This window comes from Salmo salar, chromosome 13 (genome assembly GCF_965601325.2).
Source record: "Salmo salar chromosome 13, fSalSal1, whole genome shotgun sequence".
Taxonomy (NCBI): Eukaryota; Metazoa; Chordata; class Actinopteri; order Salmoniformes; family Salmonidae; genus Salmo; species Salmo salar.
In genome coordinates this window covers 104,756,378-104,777,275 of record NC_138303.1, presented here as the reverse complement: position 1 = coordinate 104,777,275, position 20,898 = coordinate 104,756,378, and the positions used below count along the sequence as shown (strand labels likewise).

The window sequence follows — 20,898 nt, the reverse complement described above, 5'->3', positions numbered from 1 at the left end:
TGAAATAACACATGGAATCATATAGGAACCAAACAAGTGTTAAACAAATCTAAATATATTTGAGATTCTTCAAATAACCACAATTTGCCTTGATGACAGCTTTGCACACTCTTGGCATTCTCTCAACCAGCTTCACCTGGAATGCTTTTCAAACAGTCTTTAAGGAGTTCCCACATATGTTGAGCACGTGTTGGCTGCTTTTCCTTCACTCTACGGTCCGACTCATCCCAAACCATCTCAATTAGGTTGAGGTTGGTGGATTGTGGAGGCCAGGTCATCTGATGCAGCACTCCATCACTCTCCTTCTTGGTAAAATAGCCCTAACACAGCCTGGAGGTGTGTTGGGTCATTGTCCTGTTGAAAAACAAATGATCATCCCACTAAGCCCAAACCAGATGGGATGGCGTATCGCTGCAGAATTCTGCGGTAGCCATGCTGGTTAAATGTGCCTTGAATTCTAAATAAATCACAGGCAGTGTCACCAGCAAAGCACCCCCACACCATACCATAACACCATCTCCTCCATGCTTCACGGTGGGAAATACACATGCGGAGATCATCCGGTCACCCACACCACGTCTCACAAAGACACGGCGGTTGGAACCAAAAATCTCCAATTTGGACTCCAGACCAAAGGACAGATTTCCACTGGTCTAATGTCCAATGCTCATGTTTCTTGGCCCAAGCAAGTCTCTTCTTCTTTTTAGTGTCCTTAAGTCGTTGTTTCTTTGCAGCAATTCGACCATGAAGGCCTGATTCACACAGTCTCCTCTGAACAGTTGATGTTGAGATGTGTCTGTTACTTGAACTCTGTGAAGCATTTATCTGGGCTGCAATTTCTGAGGCTGCTAACTCTAATGAACTTATCCTCTGCAGCAGAGGTAACTCTGGGTCATCCATTCCTGTGGCGGTCCTCATGAGAGCCAGTTTAATCATAGTGCTTGATGTTTTTTGCGACTGCACTTGAAGAAACTTTCAAAGTTCTTTACATTTTCCATATTGACTGACCTTCATGTCTTAAAGTAATGATGGACTGTCGTTTCTCTTTGCTTATTTGAGCTGTTCTTGCCATAATATGGACTTTTACCAAATAGAGCTATCTTCTGTATACCTACCCTACCTTGTCACAACACAACTGATTGGTTGAAACGCATTAAGAAAGAAAGAAATTACACAAATTAACTTTTAAGAAGGCACACCTGTTAATTGAAATGCATTCCAGGTGACTACCTCATGAAGCTGGTTGAGAGAATGCCAAGAGTGTGCAAAGCTGTCATAAAGGAAAACGGTGGCTATTTGAAGAATCTCAATCTGTTTAACACTTTCTTTACTATATGATTCCATATGTGTTATTTCATAGTTTTGATGTCTTCACTATTATTCTAAATGTAGAAAATAGTAAAAATAAAGAAAACCCCCTTAATGAGTAGGTGTTCTAAAACTTTTGACCGGTAGTGTATACTAAATATTCTACCCACATACTGTCCATAATGTCTATACATCCCACCATATATATATATATATATATATATATATATATTTATTCTCTGGACTCCGACATTGGTCACCCTAATATTTATATATTTCTTAATTCCATTCTTTTACTTTTAGATCTGTGTGTATTGTTGTGAATTGTTAGATATTACTACACTGCTGGAGCTAGGAACACAAGCACTTCACTACACCTACAATAACATCTGCTAAATATGTGTATGTGACCAATAGCGTTTGATTTGATTTGAAATACATGTTGGCTTTCAGCCCAGCAGAGGGCACTAAAACACTATGGTATTGAAGAGGAAGCATGGTGGATGTTTTTTAATCAAGGAGCTTAATGGATCCTCTATTTTTCAGTCGCACACCAGTTGCTCTGATACATCCCCCCATCCCACAATTATTTTTCCAGAAATAGCATTTCTCTATCAGCTGTTTACTGCTGTGTTATAGTATATCCGGAATGTGAGAGCCTCATCACTGGTGTAAGAGTGGCAGGTAGCCTAGTGGTTAGAGCGTTAGGCTAGTAACCGATATGTTGTTAGATCGAATCCCCGAGCTGATCTGTCATTCTGCCCCTGAACAAGGCAGTTAACCCACTGTTCCCAGGCCGTCATTGTAAATAAGAATTTGCTCATAACTGACTTGCCATAAAAAGTACTTAAGTAAAAGTATTTTTTTGGGGTATCTGTACTTTAATATTTATATTTTTTTCAACTTTTACTTTTACTTCACTGCATTTCATAAAGAAATAATGTACTTTTTACTCCACACATTTTTCCTGACACCCAAATGTACTCGTTATATTTTGACAGGAAAATGGTCCAATTCACGCATTTATGAAGAGAACACCCCTGGTCATCCTCTGCCTCTGATCTGGTGCTCACTAAACACAAGTGCTTTGTTTGTAACTTTTGTCTGAGTGTTGGAGTGTGCCCCTGGCTATCTGTAAAACAAAAAAAGTAATAACATTTAATTGTGCCTTCTGGTTTGCTTAATATAAGGAATTTTGATACTTAAGTATATTAAAACCAAATACTTTTAGACTTTTAGTCAAGGATTATTTTACTTGGTGATTTTCACTTTTATTTGAGTCATTTTCTATTGAAGGCATCTTTACTTTTACTCAAGTATGACAATTGAGTACTTTTTCCACCACTGAACCTCATAGGGAATCTACAGTACAGTGGTTTTCAGGGTCCACTGACACAGTATTCTACTGGTCAAATGTCTTTACCATATGTTATCCTGTTAACTCTTTCTTCTTCCCCCTCCCTCCTCTCTCTCCCTTCTCTCTCTCTCTCCCTCCCTCCCTCCTCTCTCTCCTCTCTCTCTCTCCCTCCCTCCTCCTCTCACCAGATGACTGAGGCCATGAGGACGTTGATGCTGTTGGACAGAGGGGCTATGGGGGCCTCAGCCATCATGAGGCCAGAGAGAATTCCCCCTCCGAAGCAGTAGAGCATAGAACTGAACCAGCAGGCAAACGGGCTCCTCCTCGCCACCTCCAGGGCTCCTGTAACCCAGTCACCAGCAGAGGTTAGTGGTTCATCTAAAACTAAAGTCAAATAACAAACAAAGTACAACATAACATCAAACACCATGTGAAGGATGATGAGAAACCCTGGAAGGGCTTAGAAAAAAAGCCTGACCGTTTTCTATTAGCAGAGACTTCCATCCTCATTCTCCTAATCATCATCGTCATCATCATACAGTGAGGGAAAAAAGTATTTGATCCCCTGCTGATTTTGTACATTTGCCCACTGACAAAGAAATGATCAGTCTATAATTTTAATGGTAGGTTTATTTGAACAGTGAGAGACAGAATAACAACAACAAAATTCCAGAAAAACGCATGTCAAAAATGTTATAAGTTGATTTGCATTTTAATGAGGGAAATAAGTATTTGACCCCCTCTCAATCAGAAAGATTTCTGGCTCCCAGGTGTCTTTTATACAGGTAATGAGCTGAGATTAGGAGCACACTCTTAATCACAGTTTGTTAGCTGTATAAAATACACCTATCCACAGAAGCAATCAATCAGATTCCAAACTCTCCACCATGGCCAAGACCAAAGAGCTCTCCAAGGATGTCAGGGACAAGATTGTAGACCTACACAAGGCTGGAATGAGCTACAAGACCATCGCCAAGCAGCTTGGTGAGATTATTCGCAAATGGAAGAAACACAAAAGAACTGTGAATCTCCCTCGGCCTGGGGCTCCATGCAAGATCTCACCTCGTGGAGTTGCAATGATCATGAGAATGGTGAGGAATCAGCCCAGAACTACACGGGAGGATCTTGTCAATGATCTCAAGGCAGCTGGGACCATAGTCACCAAGAAAACAATTGGTAACACACTACGCCGTGAAGGACTGAAATCCTGCTTCGCCCGCAAGGTCCCCCTGCTCAAGAAAGCACATATACATGCCCGTCTGAAGTTCGCCAATGAACATCTGAATGATTCAGAGGAAAACTGGGTGAAAGTGTTGTGGTCAGATGAGACCAAAATGGAGCTCTTTGGCATCAACTCAACTCGCCGTGTTTGGAGGAGGAGGAAAGCTGCCTATGACCCCAAGAATACCATCCCCACCATCAAACATGGAGGTGGAAACATTATGCTTTGGGGGTGTTTTTCTGCTAAGGGGACAGGACAACTTCACCGCATCAAAGGGACGATGGACGGGGCCATGTACCGTCAAGTCTTGGGTGAGAACCTCCTTCCCTCAGCCAGGGCATTGAAAATGGCTCGTGGATGGGTATCCCAGCATGACAATGACCCAAAACACACGGCCAAGGCAACAAAGGAGTGGCTCAAGAAGAAGCACATTAAGGTCCTGGAGTGGCCTAGCCAGTCTCCAGACCTTAATCCCATAGAAAATCTGTGGAGGGAGCTGAAGGTTCGAGTTGCCAAACGTCAGCCTCGAAACCTTAATGACTTGGAGAAGATCTGCAAAGAGGAGTGGGACAAAAACCCTCCTGAGATGTGTGCAAACCTGGTGGCCAACTACAAGAAACGTCTGACCTCTGTGATTGCCAACAAGGGTTTTGCCACCAAGTACTAAGTCATGTTTTGCAGAGGGGTCAAATACTTATTTCCCTCATTAAAATGCTAATCAATTTATAACATTTTTGACATGCGTTTTTCTGGATTTTTTTGTTGTTATTCTGTCTCTCACTGTTCAAATAAACCTACCAGTAAAATTATAGAATGATCATTTCTTTGTCAGTGGGCAAACGTACAAAATCAGCAGGGGATCAAATACTTTTTTCCCTCACTGTACATGTTGAAGTCATCAGCTATTGATAGACTTTCTCTAACATCAACATCCTAACCTTATTTTGGAACAATGTGACAGCTGCTGACCTGATGTAAAAGGCTGCAATGGGTCTCTGTAAAACACTTTGTGACAACTGCTGATGTAAAAAAAGGGCTCCATAAAATACATTTGATAGATTGATTAATTAGAACAAGTCTACAATTATATAAAACAAGAAGTGTATTGTGTGTTCTTGTTTAATGCTCTCTACTTGTCTGTTGTAGCAAACGTGTTGCTGTAAAACTGCAGAGGAGCTAAAGCAAAGCAGAGCAATATGTTCACAGTGAGAGGAGAGATTACAGTGGAGGAGTTTCACATTATAGGAGCGTCGCTGTTTGAGGAAGGTCCTTTCAGACTTCCAGGGTCAGTAGATATACAACTGAGAACCAGGTCAGGCCCAGAGACACGATATGAGCTCGTCTCACCTACACACAGATTTCTACGGATATGAGAATCCGTTTTCTAAGATTTCAGAGTAGAGTGTAGAGCTCAAAAGTTGATTGTTGATTAGTGCTGGTACCTGCTCAATGTCCGTACCGTCTCCCATTATGCAAAGCCTTTCAGGATTGTGACTATGGACACTGTCTCAAATAAATAAGGATCCAAGATCAAGTAGTAAGACTTCTGAGTATTAGAGACAAACACTGACAGTGGGTTCACTCAGGTCAGTTAAAAGGTCATTAAACCACAAACTGTGTGGCAAGCAAGCTAATAAACCCCACCTACTATGACTAACACATTTTACGGTCAATTAAAAATAAGGCTAAATATAGTATGCTCACACAGTGATGTTATACTGGTCAAGAATAGGATCCAGTTCCTACTATCTCAAAGCGCTTCAAAATAAAAGGAAAACAAGCGACACATCATGAGCCTAGCAATAGCTAGCTGATGCACAAGATCAAGTTCCCAACAACTTCATCTGTACTTGACTACTTGATCTTGTATTTGACTAGTCCATCATGTGAGCATAGGAGGTACACGCCAGCTGATGCCCTTTTAAGAGCCATATATAACACTGGCCCTTCTTAGTCTTCATTTTCCAGTTCCCAAGTAATCTACTTCCTGGTCTTGTGTACAAGGTTATCCCAACTCTAGCCAAGTCCTGTAGAGTCAGGCTGGTTAATCTGAGGGATTAAAGACTCCTGGAGAGGCAGGCAGGAAACCCTCCTGTCCTAAGCACAAGCATAATTATATGCGCCATGTAGATTACAGTTCTAACTATGAAGCCATGTAGATTACAGTTCTAACTATGAAGCCATGTAGTTTACAGTTCTAACTATGAAGCCATGTAGTTTACAGTTCTAACTATGAAGCCATGTAGTTTACAGTTCTAACTATGAAGCCATGTAGTTTACAGTTCTAACTATGTAGCCATGTAGTTTACAGTTCTAACTATGTAGCCATGTAGTTTACAGTTCTAACTATGTAGCCATGTTGTTTACAGTTCTAACTATGAAGCCATCTAGTTTCCAGTTCTAACTATGAAGCCATGTAGTTTACAGTTCTAACTATGAAGCCATGTAGTTTACAGTTGTAACTATGTAGCCATGTTGTTTACAGTTCTAACTATGAAGCCATGTAGTTTACAGTTCTAACTATGTAGCCATGTAGTTTACAGTTCTAACTATGTAGCCATGTAGTTTACAGTTCTAACTATGTAGCCATGTAGTTTACAGTTCTAACTATGAAGCCATGTAGTTTACAGTTCTAACTATGTAGCCATGTAGTTTACAGTTCTAACTATGAAGCCATGTAGTTTACAGTTCTAACTATGTAGCCATGTTGTTTACAGTTCTAACTATGAAGCCATGTAGTTTACAGTTCTAACTATGAAGCCATGTAGTTTACAGTTCTAACTATGTAGCCATGTTGTTTACAGTTCTAACTATGAAGCCATGTAGTTTACAGTTCTAACTATGTAGCCATGTAGTTTACAGTTCTAACTATGTAGCCATGTAGTTTACAGTTCTAACTATGTAGCCATGTAGTTTACAGTTCTAACTATGAAGCCATGTAGTTTACAGTTCTAACTATGAAGCCATGTAGTTTACAGTTCTAACTATGTAGCCATGTAGTTTACAGTTCTAACTATGAAGCCATGTAGTTTACAGTTCTAACTATGTAGCCATGTTGTTTACAGTTCTAACTATGAAGCCATGTAGTTTACAGTTCTAACTATGAAGCCATGTAGTTTACAGTTCTAACTATGTAGCCATGTTGTTTACAGTTCTAACTATGAAGCCATGTAGTTTACAGTTCTAACTATGTAGCCATGTAGTTTACAGTTCTAACTATGTAGCCATGTAGTTTACAGTTCTAACTATGAAGCCATGTAGTTTACAGTTCTAACTATGTAGCCATGTTGTTTACAGTTCTAACTATGTAGCCATGTTGTTTACAGTTCTAACTATGTAGCCATGTAGTTTACAGTTCTAACTATGAAGCCATGTAGTTTACAGTTCTAACTATGTAGCCATGTAGTTTACAGTTCTAACTATGTAGCCATGTAGTTTACAGTTCTAACTATGTAGCCATGTAGTTTACAGTTCTAACTATGTAGCCATGTTGTTTACAGTTCTAACTATGTAGCCATGTAGTTTACAGTTCTAACTATGTAGCCATGTAGTTTACAGTTCTAACTATGTAGCCATGTTGTTTACAGTTCTAACTATGTAGCCATGTTGTTTACAGTTCTAACTATGTAGCCATGTAGTTTACAGTTCTAACTATGTAGCCATGTTGTTTACAGTTCTATCTCCTGACCACAACTACTGTAGGGCCCTTTATAATACTGCAGACAGCGCAGAGTAGATCTACACTTAATTATTTATATTTGTTTCAATAATTCAACAGCAGCAAGGTCAAGCATGTTGTGTTGTGTAAAATACATGTATAGTGATAGGTCTGGTTTCTGAGCTTTAACTATGATGAATCATTAGTTCTAAAAGAGACATGAGGGGTGACATCATGAAGCTTGGGAGGGGCTGAGTGCAGGGGAAAGGATCGCGCGTGCCAGGACTGATAAGGAGAGGAACCGTTTAAGGCTCATATCATTCAGCTTCCTGCCTAGCAATAATGATGCAATGTTTAGCGATAACGAGGAGACTCCATCCAAAGTGGGGTATGTATACTACCACGGGTGAAACCATGTTTTTGTCTAATGCAGCTGTATTGATCCTCTGGGAAGAATAAACTTGGCTTAAAGCGTTCATAGTGTCCGTTGAGTTTGTACTCTGAGAATTAGAACCTAACACCAGTAACAAACTGGTTTAGATTTTTTGTACTTAAAATGGAACATTAGAAATGAGAAGATTAGAACAGGATTAGAAACGGAAAGAGTGGAGAGAGAGATGGAACACATGCAGGTCTCCTGGGATAATGAGTGGTGTGGAGTTGGCAGAGTCAATGTTACCGCTAGACTAAACTCCAACAAAACAGCCAGCATCAACATATCAAAGAGGAGAGAACAGGAGAAACTAACAGCAGTGAAACATTCACTATCACTGGGCATCTCACACACTCTTGTTAAATATCATCAAACATCACATGGATAGGCTCCAACAATACAGATGAGTGATTACCCGGGTACACGGTTATAACACACACACACACACACACACACACACACACACACAAATAAACAACACACAAAACAAGCACAAAGGTTCTTCACAACTACAACTCGCAGGCGTCGCTGTACCAACAACCAGCATTTGCACAACCATTGAATAGCTGATTAAATCACATTTTGTGCATCACTGTTCACTACAGATGGACAGCCAGCTTTGCGCAGCAGTAGCCATCTGAACACACACGTACATCAGAACCTACAGCCTCCATGGTCGCCAGCGTTTGGCATTGGAGTATAGTAACTGAAATAGTGGTTATAGTACCTCAACACCACAACAACGTCACTAATCAAAATAACTGCAATCATGCAAATCTTCAATTAAAAGCAGGTTGTAGTCAATTGACGGCAGGTTATAAACAGCCTTAATAACCTCTTAATAAGCTTAAGAAACAGTAATATAATAGTGGTCGCAGGATTAGAAGAGGAGAAAAGCCATGGCTCCTTCTCCATAACACAGACACAACAAAGCTTAAATATAGCCTGGTCCCAGATCTGTTTGTGCTCTCTGGCCAACTCCTCATGCAAACAGTTTTCAAGTCCACACAAACAGATCTGGGACCAGGCTAGGTTAAATAAAGATTATAAAAAAATAAGTATGGAGCGGTATCCATGCATGCATCAGATCCAGGACAAAGCCTTCTGGGAAAAAGACTTGTCGACAGTGGATCCCTGAAGCTGGATTTACTCGGAGACATACAATATATACAGAGTGTATGGCTCGGTCTTAACTATAGCAGTAGTACTGTAGTAGTAGTACTGTAGTAGTACTGTAGTAGTAATACTGTTATAGTAGTACTGTTGTAGTAGTACTGTTGTAGTTCTGTAGTAGTAGTTCTGTAGTACTGTAGTAGTACAGTAGTAGTAGTACTACTGTAGTAGTACTGTAGCAGTAGTACTGTAGCAGTAGTACTGATGTAGTAGTACTGTTGTAGTTCTGTAGTAGTAGATCTGTAGTACTGTAGTAGTACAGTAGTAGTAGTAGTACAGTAGTAGTAGTACCGTAGCAGTAGTACTGTTGTAGTAGTACTGTAGCAGGAGTTCTGTAGTACTGTAGTAGTACAGTAGTAGTAGTAGTACAGTAGTAGTAGTACAGTAGCAGTAGTACTGTAGCAGTAGTACTGATGTAGTAGTACTGTTGTAGTTCTGTAGTAGTAGTTCTGTAGTACAGTAGTAGTAGTACAGTAGTAGTAGTACTGTTGTAGTACTGTAGTAGTACAGTAGTAGTAGTACTGTAGCAGTAGTACTGTAGCAGTAGTACTGTTGTAGTAGTACTGTAGCAGTAGTTCTGTAGTACTGTAGTAGTACAGTAGTAGTAGTACAGTAGTAGTAGTACTGTAGCAGTAGTACTGTTGTAGTAGTACTGTAGTACAGTAGTAGTAGTACAGTAGTAGTACTGTAGCAGTAGTACTGTAGTAGTAGTACTAGTAGTACTGTAGTAGTACAGTAGTAGTAGTACAGTAGTAGTAGTAGTACAGTAGTAGTACTGTAGCAGTAGTGCTGTAGTAGTAGTGCTGTAGCAGTAGTGCTGTAGCAGTAGTGCTGTAGCAGTAGTGCTGTAGCAGTAGTACTGTTGTAGTAGTACTAGTAGTACTGTAGTAGTACAGTAGCAGGTGGATGGGATGGTTACAATAATGACTGGTGAAATAGTAACATACCTGTCTACTGGGACACATAACCTGCAACATCAGCAAAGGCACAACATTAATGACTATGTACATTATTTAGTACCTACCTACGCAAGTAAGTAAAAACAATTCATTTAATGCCTTTTTACTTTTTAAATGCTACTGTAGCTGTTATTAAAATATGTATAGATAACTAATGCAATTTTCTTGGCATCTTATCAACAACTTTGAAACTGATATTTACAGACTATCATTTACAGTAGCCTATCCCTACGTACAGTCAGTAGGCCTATCCCTACGTACAGTCAGTAGGCCTATCCCTACGTACAGTCAGTAGGCCTATCCCTACGTACAGTCAGTAGGCCTATCCCTACGTACAGTCAGTAGGCCTATCCCTACGTACAGTCAGTAGGCCTATCGCTACGTACAGTCAGTAGGCCTATCGCTACGTACAGTCAGTAGGCCTATCCCTACGTACAGTCAGTAGACCTATCCCTACGTACAGTCAGTAGGCCTATCCCTACGTACAGTCAGTAGACCTATCCCTACGTACAGTCAGTAGACCTATCCCTACGTACAGTCAGTAGTACTATCCATACGTACAGTCAGTAGGCCTATCCCTACGTACAGTCAGTAGGCCTATCCCTACGTACAGTCAGTAGGCCTATCCCTATGTACAGTCAGTAGGCCTATCCATACGTACAGTCAGTAGGCCTATCCCTACGTACAGTCAGTAGGCCTATCCCTACGTACAGTCAGTAGGCCTATCCATACGTACAGTCAGTAGGCCTATCCCTACGTACAGTCAGTAGGCCTATCCCTACGTACAGTCAGTAGGCCTATCCATACGTACAGTCAGTAGGCCTATCCCTACGTACAGTCAGTAGGCCTATCCCTACGTACAGTCAGTAGGCCTAGTCCCTAGTGGGTTGAGAAAGCATAACTAAACAAGAGAGGTTTTGTCAACAAACACTTTTAGTTCCACTGCATACAGCTTGAGTACATTTGTAATTAGTGAAGCTTGTGCTTTGTCTATTATCCTGGTCCCACAACAGTTTGTGCTGTCTTTCCAAAGTTCCCAACAGCTTGCAAGAGGCACAAGCAGATCTGGGACCAGGCTAATTTGGCAAAACAGCAAAAGCAGACCTGGGACCAGGCTAATTTGGCAAAAGAGCAAAAGCAGACCTGGGACCAGGCTAATGGTCTATGCCTTGGTACAGAGAAGCCATTAAGAATGGGTGAACAAGTTATACTGCCAGCTAGGGACTGTTATTCATTGAGTGGGTTGTTGCTACTTTGCATGTAGAAGAGGTTGCTTGTCAATACAGAAAATCTCTGACAAATGGGTAAACAAGCTTTTCTGCAAGTAAAGGGAACTTAGAGTGAGTCCAAGAGATGTTTGTGTTTCAAGAGTCCCATGAAGAGCCTCAAATATTTCATCTACACTATGTCATGGAAACTACTGAATGTCCCTTTTTGTGAATTACAGTATTTGCCCAGTGGATATTGTGAGGGAAAATGACGTATTTACCTGCTTTGTTTACTACATCAGCATGAATATTGACTCTCTGATTCAGAGGGGTTGGGTTAAAAGCGGAAGACACATTTCAGTTGAATGCATTCAGTAGTACAACTGACTAGGTAACCCCCTTTCCCTTTCCCTAAAAAACTACAAGCTTAACAATAGCAGGAGATTTTCATAACTACCAATGCTGTGCTTCTGAAAAAGGATGGTTCCCCTCCAGCTCCCTCCAGCTGGTCTCAGCCTACTGGTCTCTGCCTACTGGCCTCTGCCTACTGGCCTCTGCCTACTGGCCTCTGCCTACTGGCCTCAGCCTACTGGCCTCAGCCTACTGGCCTCAGCCTACTGGCCTCAGCCTACTGGCCTCAGCCTACTGGTCTCTGCCTACTGGTCTCAGCCTACTGGTCTCAGCCTACTGGTCTCAGCCTACTGGTCTTTGCCTACTGGTCTCTGCCTACTGGTCTCAGCCTACTGGTCTCAGCCTACTGGTCTCTGCTTACTGGTCTCTGCCTACTGGTCTCAGCCTACTGGTCTCTGCCTACTGGTCTCATGGTGTGACTCCAAATAGAGATAACTTGAGGAATAGAACAGACCTGTTATTGTTTCGAATCATCTTTGCTTCTGAGAAACTTGGTGTGTGGCCAAAGACAAAAAGCCTTTGAGAGTGACCACAGCTGTCCTTTGCATAACTGTGTTGAGATATGAAGAGAACAGAGGCTGGCTTGAGAAAAGGGAGTAACGGAACTGGCGTTATCACTTGTTTTAGCGCTATGATCTCACACACCTGATAGTTTATGATTAAGCATTTTTAGGTCTACTATATAAGACTTCTGCATTTTCAGTATTGTTGAGCTCTCGGTCCTACACTCAAGAGTCTGTGGCCGACCAGCTTCATTATTGCAGTTCTTTTTAATAAAAATGATTGTTTGAAGAAACGACAAAGTCTCTTTCACTTGTTAGAATTCCCACAACAATATACAGTACTGAGAGAGATAGGCAGTGTTTACACTGTGAAGGTTTGGTGAGCACTTTACTTCTGCATTCTGACATGTACTGTTGGTAAACTGTTATGAATGACACAATGAATGCTTGCTGGAATCCAATCTCTCACCAGGAACTCACTTAGAGTCCCGAACACCAGCAGAGTGAGACACACTGTAGAGACAGCTTGTTTAGTTGACCAGTATAGAAGGCACTGCACACCAGAGGAGGCTGGTGTGAGGAGGTATAGGAGATGGGCTCATTGTAATGGTTAGAATAGAAAGAAATGGAATTGAATCCAACATGTTGTTTACATGTGTTGGATGTGTTATGTACCATTCCAATATTCCATTCCAGTCATTACAATGAGCCTGTCCTCCTATAGCACCTCCCACCAGCCTCCTCTGATGTACACTATCTCTAAGCAGACTGTGTAGGTCACACAATGACCAGCAGGACACAAGATACCTTGTGGTAATCAGCTTGATTTGCATTCAGAGGGCATTTACAAGTCAAATCTTACCTGTGGGCAAAGTGGGAAAAATATCTGATGCAATGACAAACTGACCACAGCTCTGAGCTCTACCTGCACTTCTGGTGTTGTCCTTGGGACTTATAGCCTGTTCCCAGATCTGTTTTTTGCTGTCTTGTCACATTCAATAACAACGACCACATAGGAGTTGGCTATACAGCACAAACAGATCTGGAACCAGGCTAGAAGAGATGGCCCCAGTCTGTGATCATTTCAAATGCTCTCCAAACAGAAGGGACAGAATGTAGTGTAACCTGTCGTTCTGTAGTTCCGGGCTACAGAGTACATTCATTATGTTGCAAACAGAACCTTGTTTCTATAGAGGTTTGTTCATAAAACACTTTTATGTGTCTTTAGATGTCACCCTGAGGAAACAGTCTTATATCACACAGTCTTATATCCAATAGAGTTTGGGAGAGACTGGGGAGAGTCTCTCTCTCTCTCTCTCTCTCTCTCTCTCTCTCTCTCTCTCTCTCTCTCTCTCTCTCTCTCTCTCTCTCTCTCTCTCTCCTCTCTCCTCTCTCTCTCTCTCTCTCTCTCTCTCTCTCTCTCTCTCTCTCTCTCTCCTCTCTCTCTCTCTCTCTCTCTCTGCTCTGAGAATCCTGCTAGAGGATGGAACACTTATTATTAGGTTACAGATTGTTCACAGCACAATGACTTATAACTAATGTTCTGTTTTCCATGTTAGACCTCACTCAGTGTAGTTTGGACAGAGCTTGAGATAACTCTTCCTTATAAAGACAAGTAAAAGTGGCCCTGTGAAAAATAATTATAATGTTACTATTTATAAGTCTGTAATAAACAGTAAAGGGCAAACTAATGTTCAGTAGAGCTTTTCATTGAGCCTCTAGTCTAGAATGTGCCAGCTATTATAAGGAAAAATGTAAAGTCCAAGTGTTTTGTGGGAATCATGACAAGATCCAGCGCTGTCTAAAAATAGAGAGCAGCTCCGGTGTTCTAGTAAGCTCCGGTGTTCTAGTAAGCTCCGGTGTTCTAGTAAGCTCCGGTGTTCTAGTAAGCTCCGGTGTTCTAGTAAGCTCCGGTGTTCTAATAAGCACCGGTGTTCTAATAAGCTCCGGTGTTCTAATAAGCTCCGGTGTTCTAGTAAGCTCCGGTGTTCTAGTAAGCTCCGGTGTTCTAATAAGCACCGGTGTTCTAATAAGCACCGGTGTTCTAATAAGCTCCGGTGTTCTAGTAAGCTCCGGTGTTCTAGTAAGCACCGGTGTTCTAGTAAGCTCCGGTGTTCTAGTAAGCTCTGGTGTTCTAGTAAGCTCTGGTGTTCTAATAAGCACCGGTGTTCTAGTAAGCTCCGGTGTTCTAGTAAGCTCCGGTGTTCTAGTAAGCTCCGGTGTTCTAATAAGCTCCGGTGTTCTAGTAAGCTCCGGTGTTCTAATAAGCACCGGGGTTCTAATGTTTTAAGTTCTACAATCTATCTCTGATATGGCTCTACAGTCGTGGCCAAAAGTTTTGAGAATGACACAAATATGAATTTTCATAAAGTTTGCTGCTTCAGTGTCTTTAGATATTTTTGTCAGATGTTACTATGGAATACTGAAGTATAATTACAAGCATTTCGTAAGTGTCAAAGGCTTTTATTGACAATTACATGAAGTTGATGCAAAGAGTCAATATTTGCAGTGTTGACCCTTCTTTTTCAAGACCTCTGCAATCCGCCCTGCCATGCTGTCAAATAACTTCTGGGCCACATCCTGACTGATGGCAGCCCATTCTTGCATTATCAATGCTTGGAGTTTGTCAGAATTTGTGGGTTTTTGTTTGTCCACCCGCCTCTTGAGGATTGACCACAAGTTCTCAATGGGATTAAGGTCTGGGGAGTTTCCTGGCCATGGACCCAAAATATCAATGTTTTGTTCCCCGAGCCACTTAGTTATCACTTTGCCTTATGGCAAGGTGCTCCTTCATGCTGGAAAAGGCATTGTTCGTCACCAAACTGTTCCTGGATGGTTGGGAGAAGTTGCTCTCGGAGGATGTGTTGGTACCATTCTTTATTCATGGCTGTGTTCTTAGGCAAAATTGTGAGTGAGCCCACTCCCTTGGCTGAGAAGCAACCCCACACATGAATGGTCTCAGGATGCTTTACTGTTGGCATGACACAGGACTGATGGTAGCGCTCACCTTGTCTTCTCCGGACAAGCTTTTTTCCGGATGCCCCAAACAATCGGAAAGGGGATTCATCAGAGAAAATGACTTTACCCCAGTCCTCAGCAGTCCAATCCCTGTACCTTTTGCAGAATATCAGTCTGTCCCTCATGTTTTTCCTGGAGAGAAGTGGCTTCTTTGCTGCCTTTCTTGACACCAGGCCATCCTCCAAAAGTCTTCGCCTCATTGTGCATGCAGATGCAATCACACCTGCCTGCTACCATTCCTGAGCAAGCTCTGTACTGGTGGTGCCCCGATCCCGCAGCTGAATCAACTTTAGGAGACGGTCCTGGCGCTTGCTGGACTTTCTTGGGCGCCCTAAAGCCTTCTTCACAACAATTGAACCGCTCTCCTTGAAGTTCTTGATGATCCAATAAATAGTTGATTTAGGTGCAATCTTACTGGCAGCAATATCCTTGCCTGTGAAGCCCTTTTTGTGCAAACCAATGATGACGGCATGTGTTTCCTTGCAGGTAACCATGATTGACAGAGGAAGAACAATGATTCCAAGCACCACCCTCCTTTTGAAGCTTCCAGTCTGTTATTCGAACTCAATCAGCATGACAGAGTGATCTCCAGCCTTGTCCTCATCAACACTCACACCTGTGTTAACGAGAGAATCACTGACATGATGTCAGCTGGTCCTTTTGTGGCAGGGCTGAAATGCAATGGAAATGTTTTTGGGGGATTCAGTTCATTTGCATGGCAAAGAGGGACTGCAATTAATTGCAATTCATCTGATCACTCTTCATAACATTCTGGAGTATATGCAAATTGCCATCATACAAACTGAGGCAGCAGACTTTGTGAAAATTAATATTTGTGTCATTCTCAAAACTTTTGGCCAAAATTGTTGACTCCATTACTATCGTTTGGCTTGATGTGTTGTAGAATTCATGAAAATGAAGGCCACAAACATATTGTGTTACACACACATAAAGAAAAGTTAAATAAAGGTTGAATAAAAATTTTAATAAATAAAAAACAAACACACACACACCCAGAGGAGGGGTGACATGAGGACCCCCGGTGTGTGTTGGATGACAGTGTGATATTTTGGGATGGTTGACAGCCAAGGGAAACTGCACCAGGCCAACTCTTCCATTACTCAATCCATCAATCACTCCCAGAGAGCCTGTGGAAGACAGAGCCTATATCCCCAGTTCTACCCTATTCCTTATATAGTGCACTACTTTTGACCCATAGGGCTCCAGTCAAAATAGTGCACTACTGTATATAGGGAATAGGGTGCCATTTAAGACACAGCCATAGCCTATGAGTACAGGCTGAGGTATTGACACTAGGCCAGAGGGAATGTGATGCCACACAAGTAAGTGAAGCCACGCTGCTCTAAAATAGACTGCTGTTACACTGTGGTCGCCAGGGACAACAATGGGAGGTTTGACCCAGACCTGAGCCCAAAACACCATTTCAAATCATTTCAAATACTTTATCTGGGCTTGATTGAACTTGCCTGCTGCAATGGAACCAATAGAATATTTTCAAAGTGCAAACCTGGCCTGTCTGGCACTCCAATGAGACTACAGAAAACACTAAAAGTGTTTGAATGATTTCAAATTGTACTTGAACCCATGTGTGGTTTGTTTGGAGCAAAGGTCAATGTTGAGGCAGTAAAAGTCCACCTGTCTTCAGACTGAGCCACGACCAGAGTTACATATAAACATAACAGATGTGGCATAGTGTCCGTCAACTCAAGGTACAGTAGCCCAGTCCTGTTCCTACTTGAATTACACATTCTGTGTTATAATCCAGTTTTGTTATAACTTATTTGGGCCATGTGTTTCCTCAGTGAATCTTGAGGCAACCTTGATGCCAGAAAATAACAAGAAAGGAGGACCATTACATTATTGATGGGCCTCGCCTCCCATCCCTGGCAATAAGTATCAAAAGGAATATATATGTCTGCAAAGCTTCGGCAGTACAGATCTAAGTTAGTGTAGTATGATGAGTCTAACCACCCTGATACAGCACAATACCTCTATGGTTGTTGGACTGGGAGTACTCAATATTTTTTTATTTAACCTTTATTTAACTAGGCCAGTCAGTTAAGAACAAATTGTTATTTTCAATGACGGCCTACTGGGGAACAGTGGGTTAACTGCCTTGTTCGGGGCAGAACGACAGATTTTTACCTTGTCAGCTCAGGGATTTGAGCTAGCAACCTTTCGGTTACTGGCCCAACACTCTAACCACTAGGCTACCTGCTCTAACCACTGGGCTACCTGCTCTAACCACTGGGCTACCTGCTCTAACCACTGGGCTACCTGCTCTAACCACTGGGCTACCTGCTCTAACCACTGGGCTACCTGCCCTAACCACTGGGCTACCTGCCCTAACCACTGGGCTACCTGCCCTAACCACTAGGCTACCTGCCCTAACCACTAGGCTACCTGCCCTAACCACTAGGCTATCTGCCACCCTCAATATGGCTCTCGCTGTGTGTGTGTGTGTGTGTGTGTGTGTGTGTGTGTGTGTGTGTGTGTGTGTGTGTGTGTGTGTGTGTGTGTGTGTGTGTGTGTGTGTGAAGATCACTGGGACAACACATGTATTTTGTTCACAAATATGTACTTCAAAAGTTATATTTAAATACTTCAAGAGTGCAAAAGTGGTGTGACTTACCCTTATTCATTTCAACTGGGCAAATAGGTCCACCATAAGTAGATTTGGAAAGTGGACTAAAGCATAAATGTTACTCTTAAAAATGAGGGATCTCAAAATATCCGTGCAGTAATAATCCATTGCATAATTTTATTATGCCATCCAGTTGTGGGGATTTAGAAAATGAAAATATGATAGTAAACGATCTCAATATCAACGTGGCCAAATAGGGAGAATTGTGTGGAACTTTCTCTCAAGTTTCATGTTCTTTCAAACACGCTAATTTAGTGGCTAGAGGCTGAATTCTGTCATGGGGGAGCAAAACGTGTAGCCTTGCCTAACATTCAACAAATTGTCATTAAAATATGAAAAGTAAAGAACCAAAACATTCAATAGGCTCGTATATTAGGTTCTAAAAAAAAGTTTGAACACTTGTGATGAGCTAGACCTGTCCAATACAACCGGTTGTTGAATGTCCTTTGCTTACCTGGCTGTTCTCGTAGAGCCATCACTGACACAGTGTAGTGCGCCGTGTCAAAGTATGGAAACATGGACAGACCAGCCAGTCCATGGGACACTTCGTCCAAATTCAAAACCCTAAACAAATCCATATTTCTGTTACTGTTGAACCCTTCACTTGGAGTTTTCCCTATGTCTAATCCTCGAGGTGTCAAAGCAGTCAGTTTGGTTTATCCCCGGTCTGTCCCTGTCTGTTTTGTCTTCCGACCAAAACAGCTGGATCTGACGACAGCGCAAAACAAGCTGCCAACAGCTGGTTAGAGGACTCCTGGGGATCTCCGCTGGTCGCTCAGCAACGGCTCCCTACCGGATAGGAAATACACGGACGCGGTATTCCTGCTCCTTCGGTCCGCCATTGCTATGATGTGGCAGACCGAGCAAACCGAGCTCTCTGATTGGGAGATAGTGTGAGGATTAGCCAATCAGAGGTGTGTGTGTCTAGAGTAGTAATACTACAGGTTTAGAACCATTTACAGTCAGAGGACAGGTTCTCGCGCGTGGACACACACGCATAGGCAGAGAGTTCATTATTTAGATATACTTAGATCATGGTAATTATATGAGCAGACGGATACAGTTATGCACATGTTATTATCGTTGCGACTGTTTACATGGTAATTACATAGGCAGACCTACTGCTGTATACAGGTGTAAGATCTTAATTTGATCACTCTTTTGTTGCTGAGAATCTTCCTGCAGATGAGCTTCGTGATTTACATAAATTCACAAAAAAAGCCACACTAACACACGGTTATATTAATAGTATTGCACTTTTAATGCAATTTGTGTAGGCTACCCAGTGTAGGCTACTTGCCAAAAAGATAATTGGGATGCATGTTTTTATGGGGAGGCTTAGTTTGATGCAACAGTACATGAACAAGAACATACTTTGATCCAGTTTGGGGCTCAACGGACACAACGAACATACATCATTCCGCCACCAGAGGGCAGCAGTGTATAATTATTCTTTCTCTATTCGTCAGCAATTGGAAATGTATGTGGAAAGCTCCTGCCCAGTACCCAGTGATCTGCAATGCGCAGTAAAGGCCAGTCGATGGAGACAATAGATCAGATACTGAGTGACATTGGTGTGTACTTTATTTGACCAGAAACCTGATAAGTAGGCAGGCTAATGTGATTTTCAATGTTTTCTTGGACAAACATACAGTACCAGTCAAAAGTTTGGATACACCTACTCATTCCATGTTTTTTCTTTATTTTTACTTTTTTCTACATTGTAGATTAATAGTGAGACATCAAAACTATGAAATAACACATAACACCAAAAAAGTGTTAAACAAATCAAAATATATTTTATATTTGTGATTCTTCAAAGTAGTCACCCTTTGCCTTGATGACAGCAATTGTTACCTAAAGTGAAATACATTTAGTTTCACAATGGATTATAGACCTATGAGAAGTTCATATGAGACATGGTGGAAAGTCCCCTTGTGAGTGATGACACAGCACTGAAACTGTGAGGGATGTATTTGAATGCCTTGAGGTAGTCCAGAGCACGTGCACAGTAGGAGTGGGAGAGAGTAGAGTTTAGACAGGTAAATGCATCCTATAGCAGTGGAACAATTACAAAAGCAGGTTACTGTGACAACAACCATGTTTATACCTGTGAGAGAAGACTGTGAGAGAAGACTGTGAGAGAAGACTGAAAACAAAAGACTTGAGTTGGCACCCTAAGGTAATACCTACCCTAGGCTTTAGCTCAGCTTGCTGTGGTACGAAGGAGACACAGATTCAAACCCCACTGTAACCCCCCCCAAACCCCCACCACATCTCCACTGTTCCCACCCACCAGCCCTCCTCACTGTCACCCCTGTCCCCCAGTCCCACTGTGACTATCCAACCCACCTCTCATTCCTCCTCACTGTCACCCCTGTCCCCCAGTCCCACTGTGACTCTCCAACCCACCTCTCATTCCTCCTCACTGTCACCCCTGTCCCCCAGTCCCACTGTGACTCTCCAACCCACCTCTCATTCCTCCTCACTGTCACCCCTGTCCCCCAGTCCCACTGTGACTCTCCAACCCACCTCTCATTCCTCCTCACTGTCACCCCTGTCCCCCAGTCCCACTGTGACTCTCCAACCCACCTCTCATTCCTCCTCACTGTAACCCCTGTCCCCCAGTCCCACTGTGACTCTCCAACCCACCTCTCATTCCTCCTCACTGTAACCCCTGTCCCCCAGTCCCACTGTGACTCTCCAACCCACCTCTCATTCCTCCTCACTGTCACCCCTGTCCCCCAGTCCCACTGTGACTCTCCAACCAACCTCCCATTCCTCCTCACTGTCACCCCTGTCCCCCAGTCCCAGTGTGACTATCCAACCCACCTCTCATTCCTCGTCACCCCTGTCCCCCAGTCCCACTGTGACTATCCAACCCACCTCTCATTCCTCGTCACCCCTGTCCCCCAGTCCCACTGTGACTCTCCAACCAACCTCCCATTCCTCCTCACTGTCACCCCTGTCCCCCAGTCCCAGT

The 20,898-nt window shown here is 42.5% G+C and overlaps 1 protein-coding gene across 3 annotated transcripts in view; it reads right to left on the bottom strand.

Moving 5' to 3' along the window:
- The window catches only part of LOC106568452 (trimeric intracellular cation channel type B), a 35,704-nt gene extending 16,930 nt beyond the window's left edge, over positions 1-18,774 (bottom strand). Inside the window, exons 1-3 of one of the 3 annotated variants that reach the window (XM_045692563.2) lie at positions 18,370-18,774; positions 10,099-10,119; positions 2,851-3,007 (exon numbers count right to left, since the gene is read on the bottom strand). In XM_045692563.2, the coding sequence (XP_045548519.1) occupies positions 2,851-2,957 (107 nt within the window). In that variant the 5' untranslated portion in view covers positions 2,958-3,007; positions 10,099-10,119; positions 18,370-18,774. The remainder of the gene's footprint in view (positions 1-2,850; positions 3,008-10,098; positions 10,120-18,369) is intronic. The other 2 variants (XM_045692561.2, XM_045692562.2) reach the window with 2 other exon arrangements.
- Between the last annotated feature and the right edge of the window lie 2,124 nt (positions 18,775-20,898).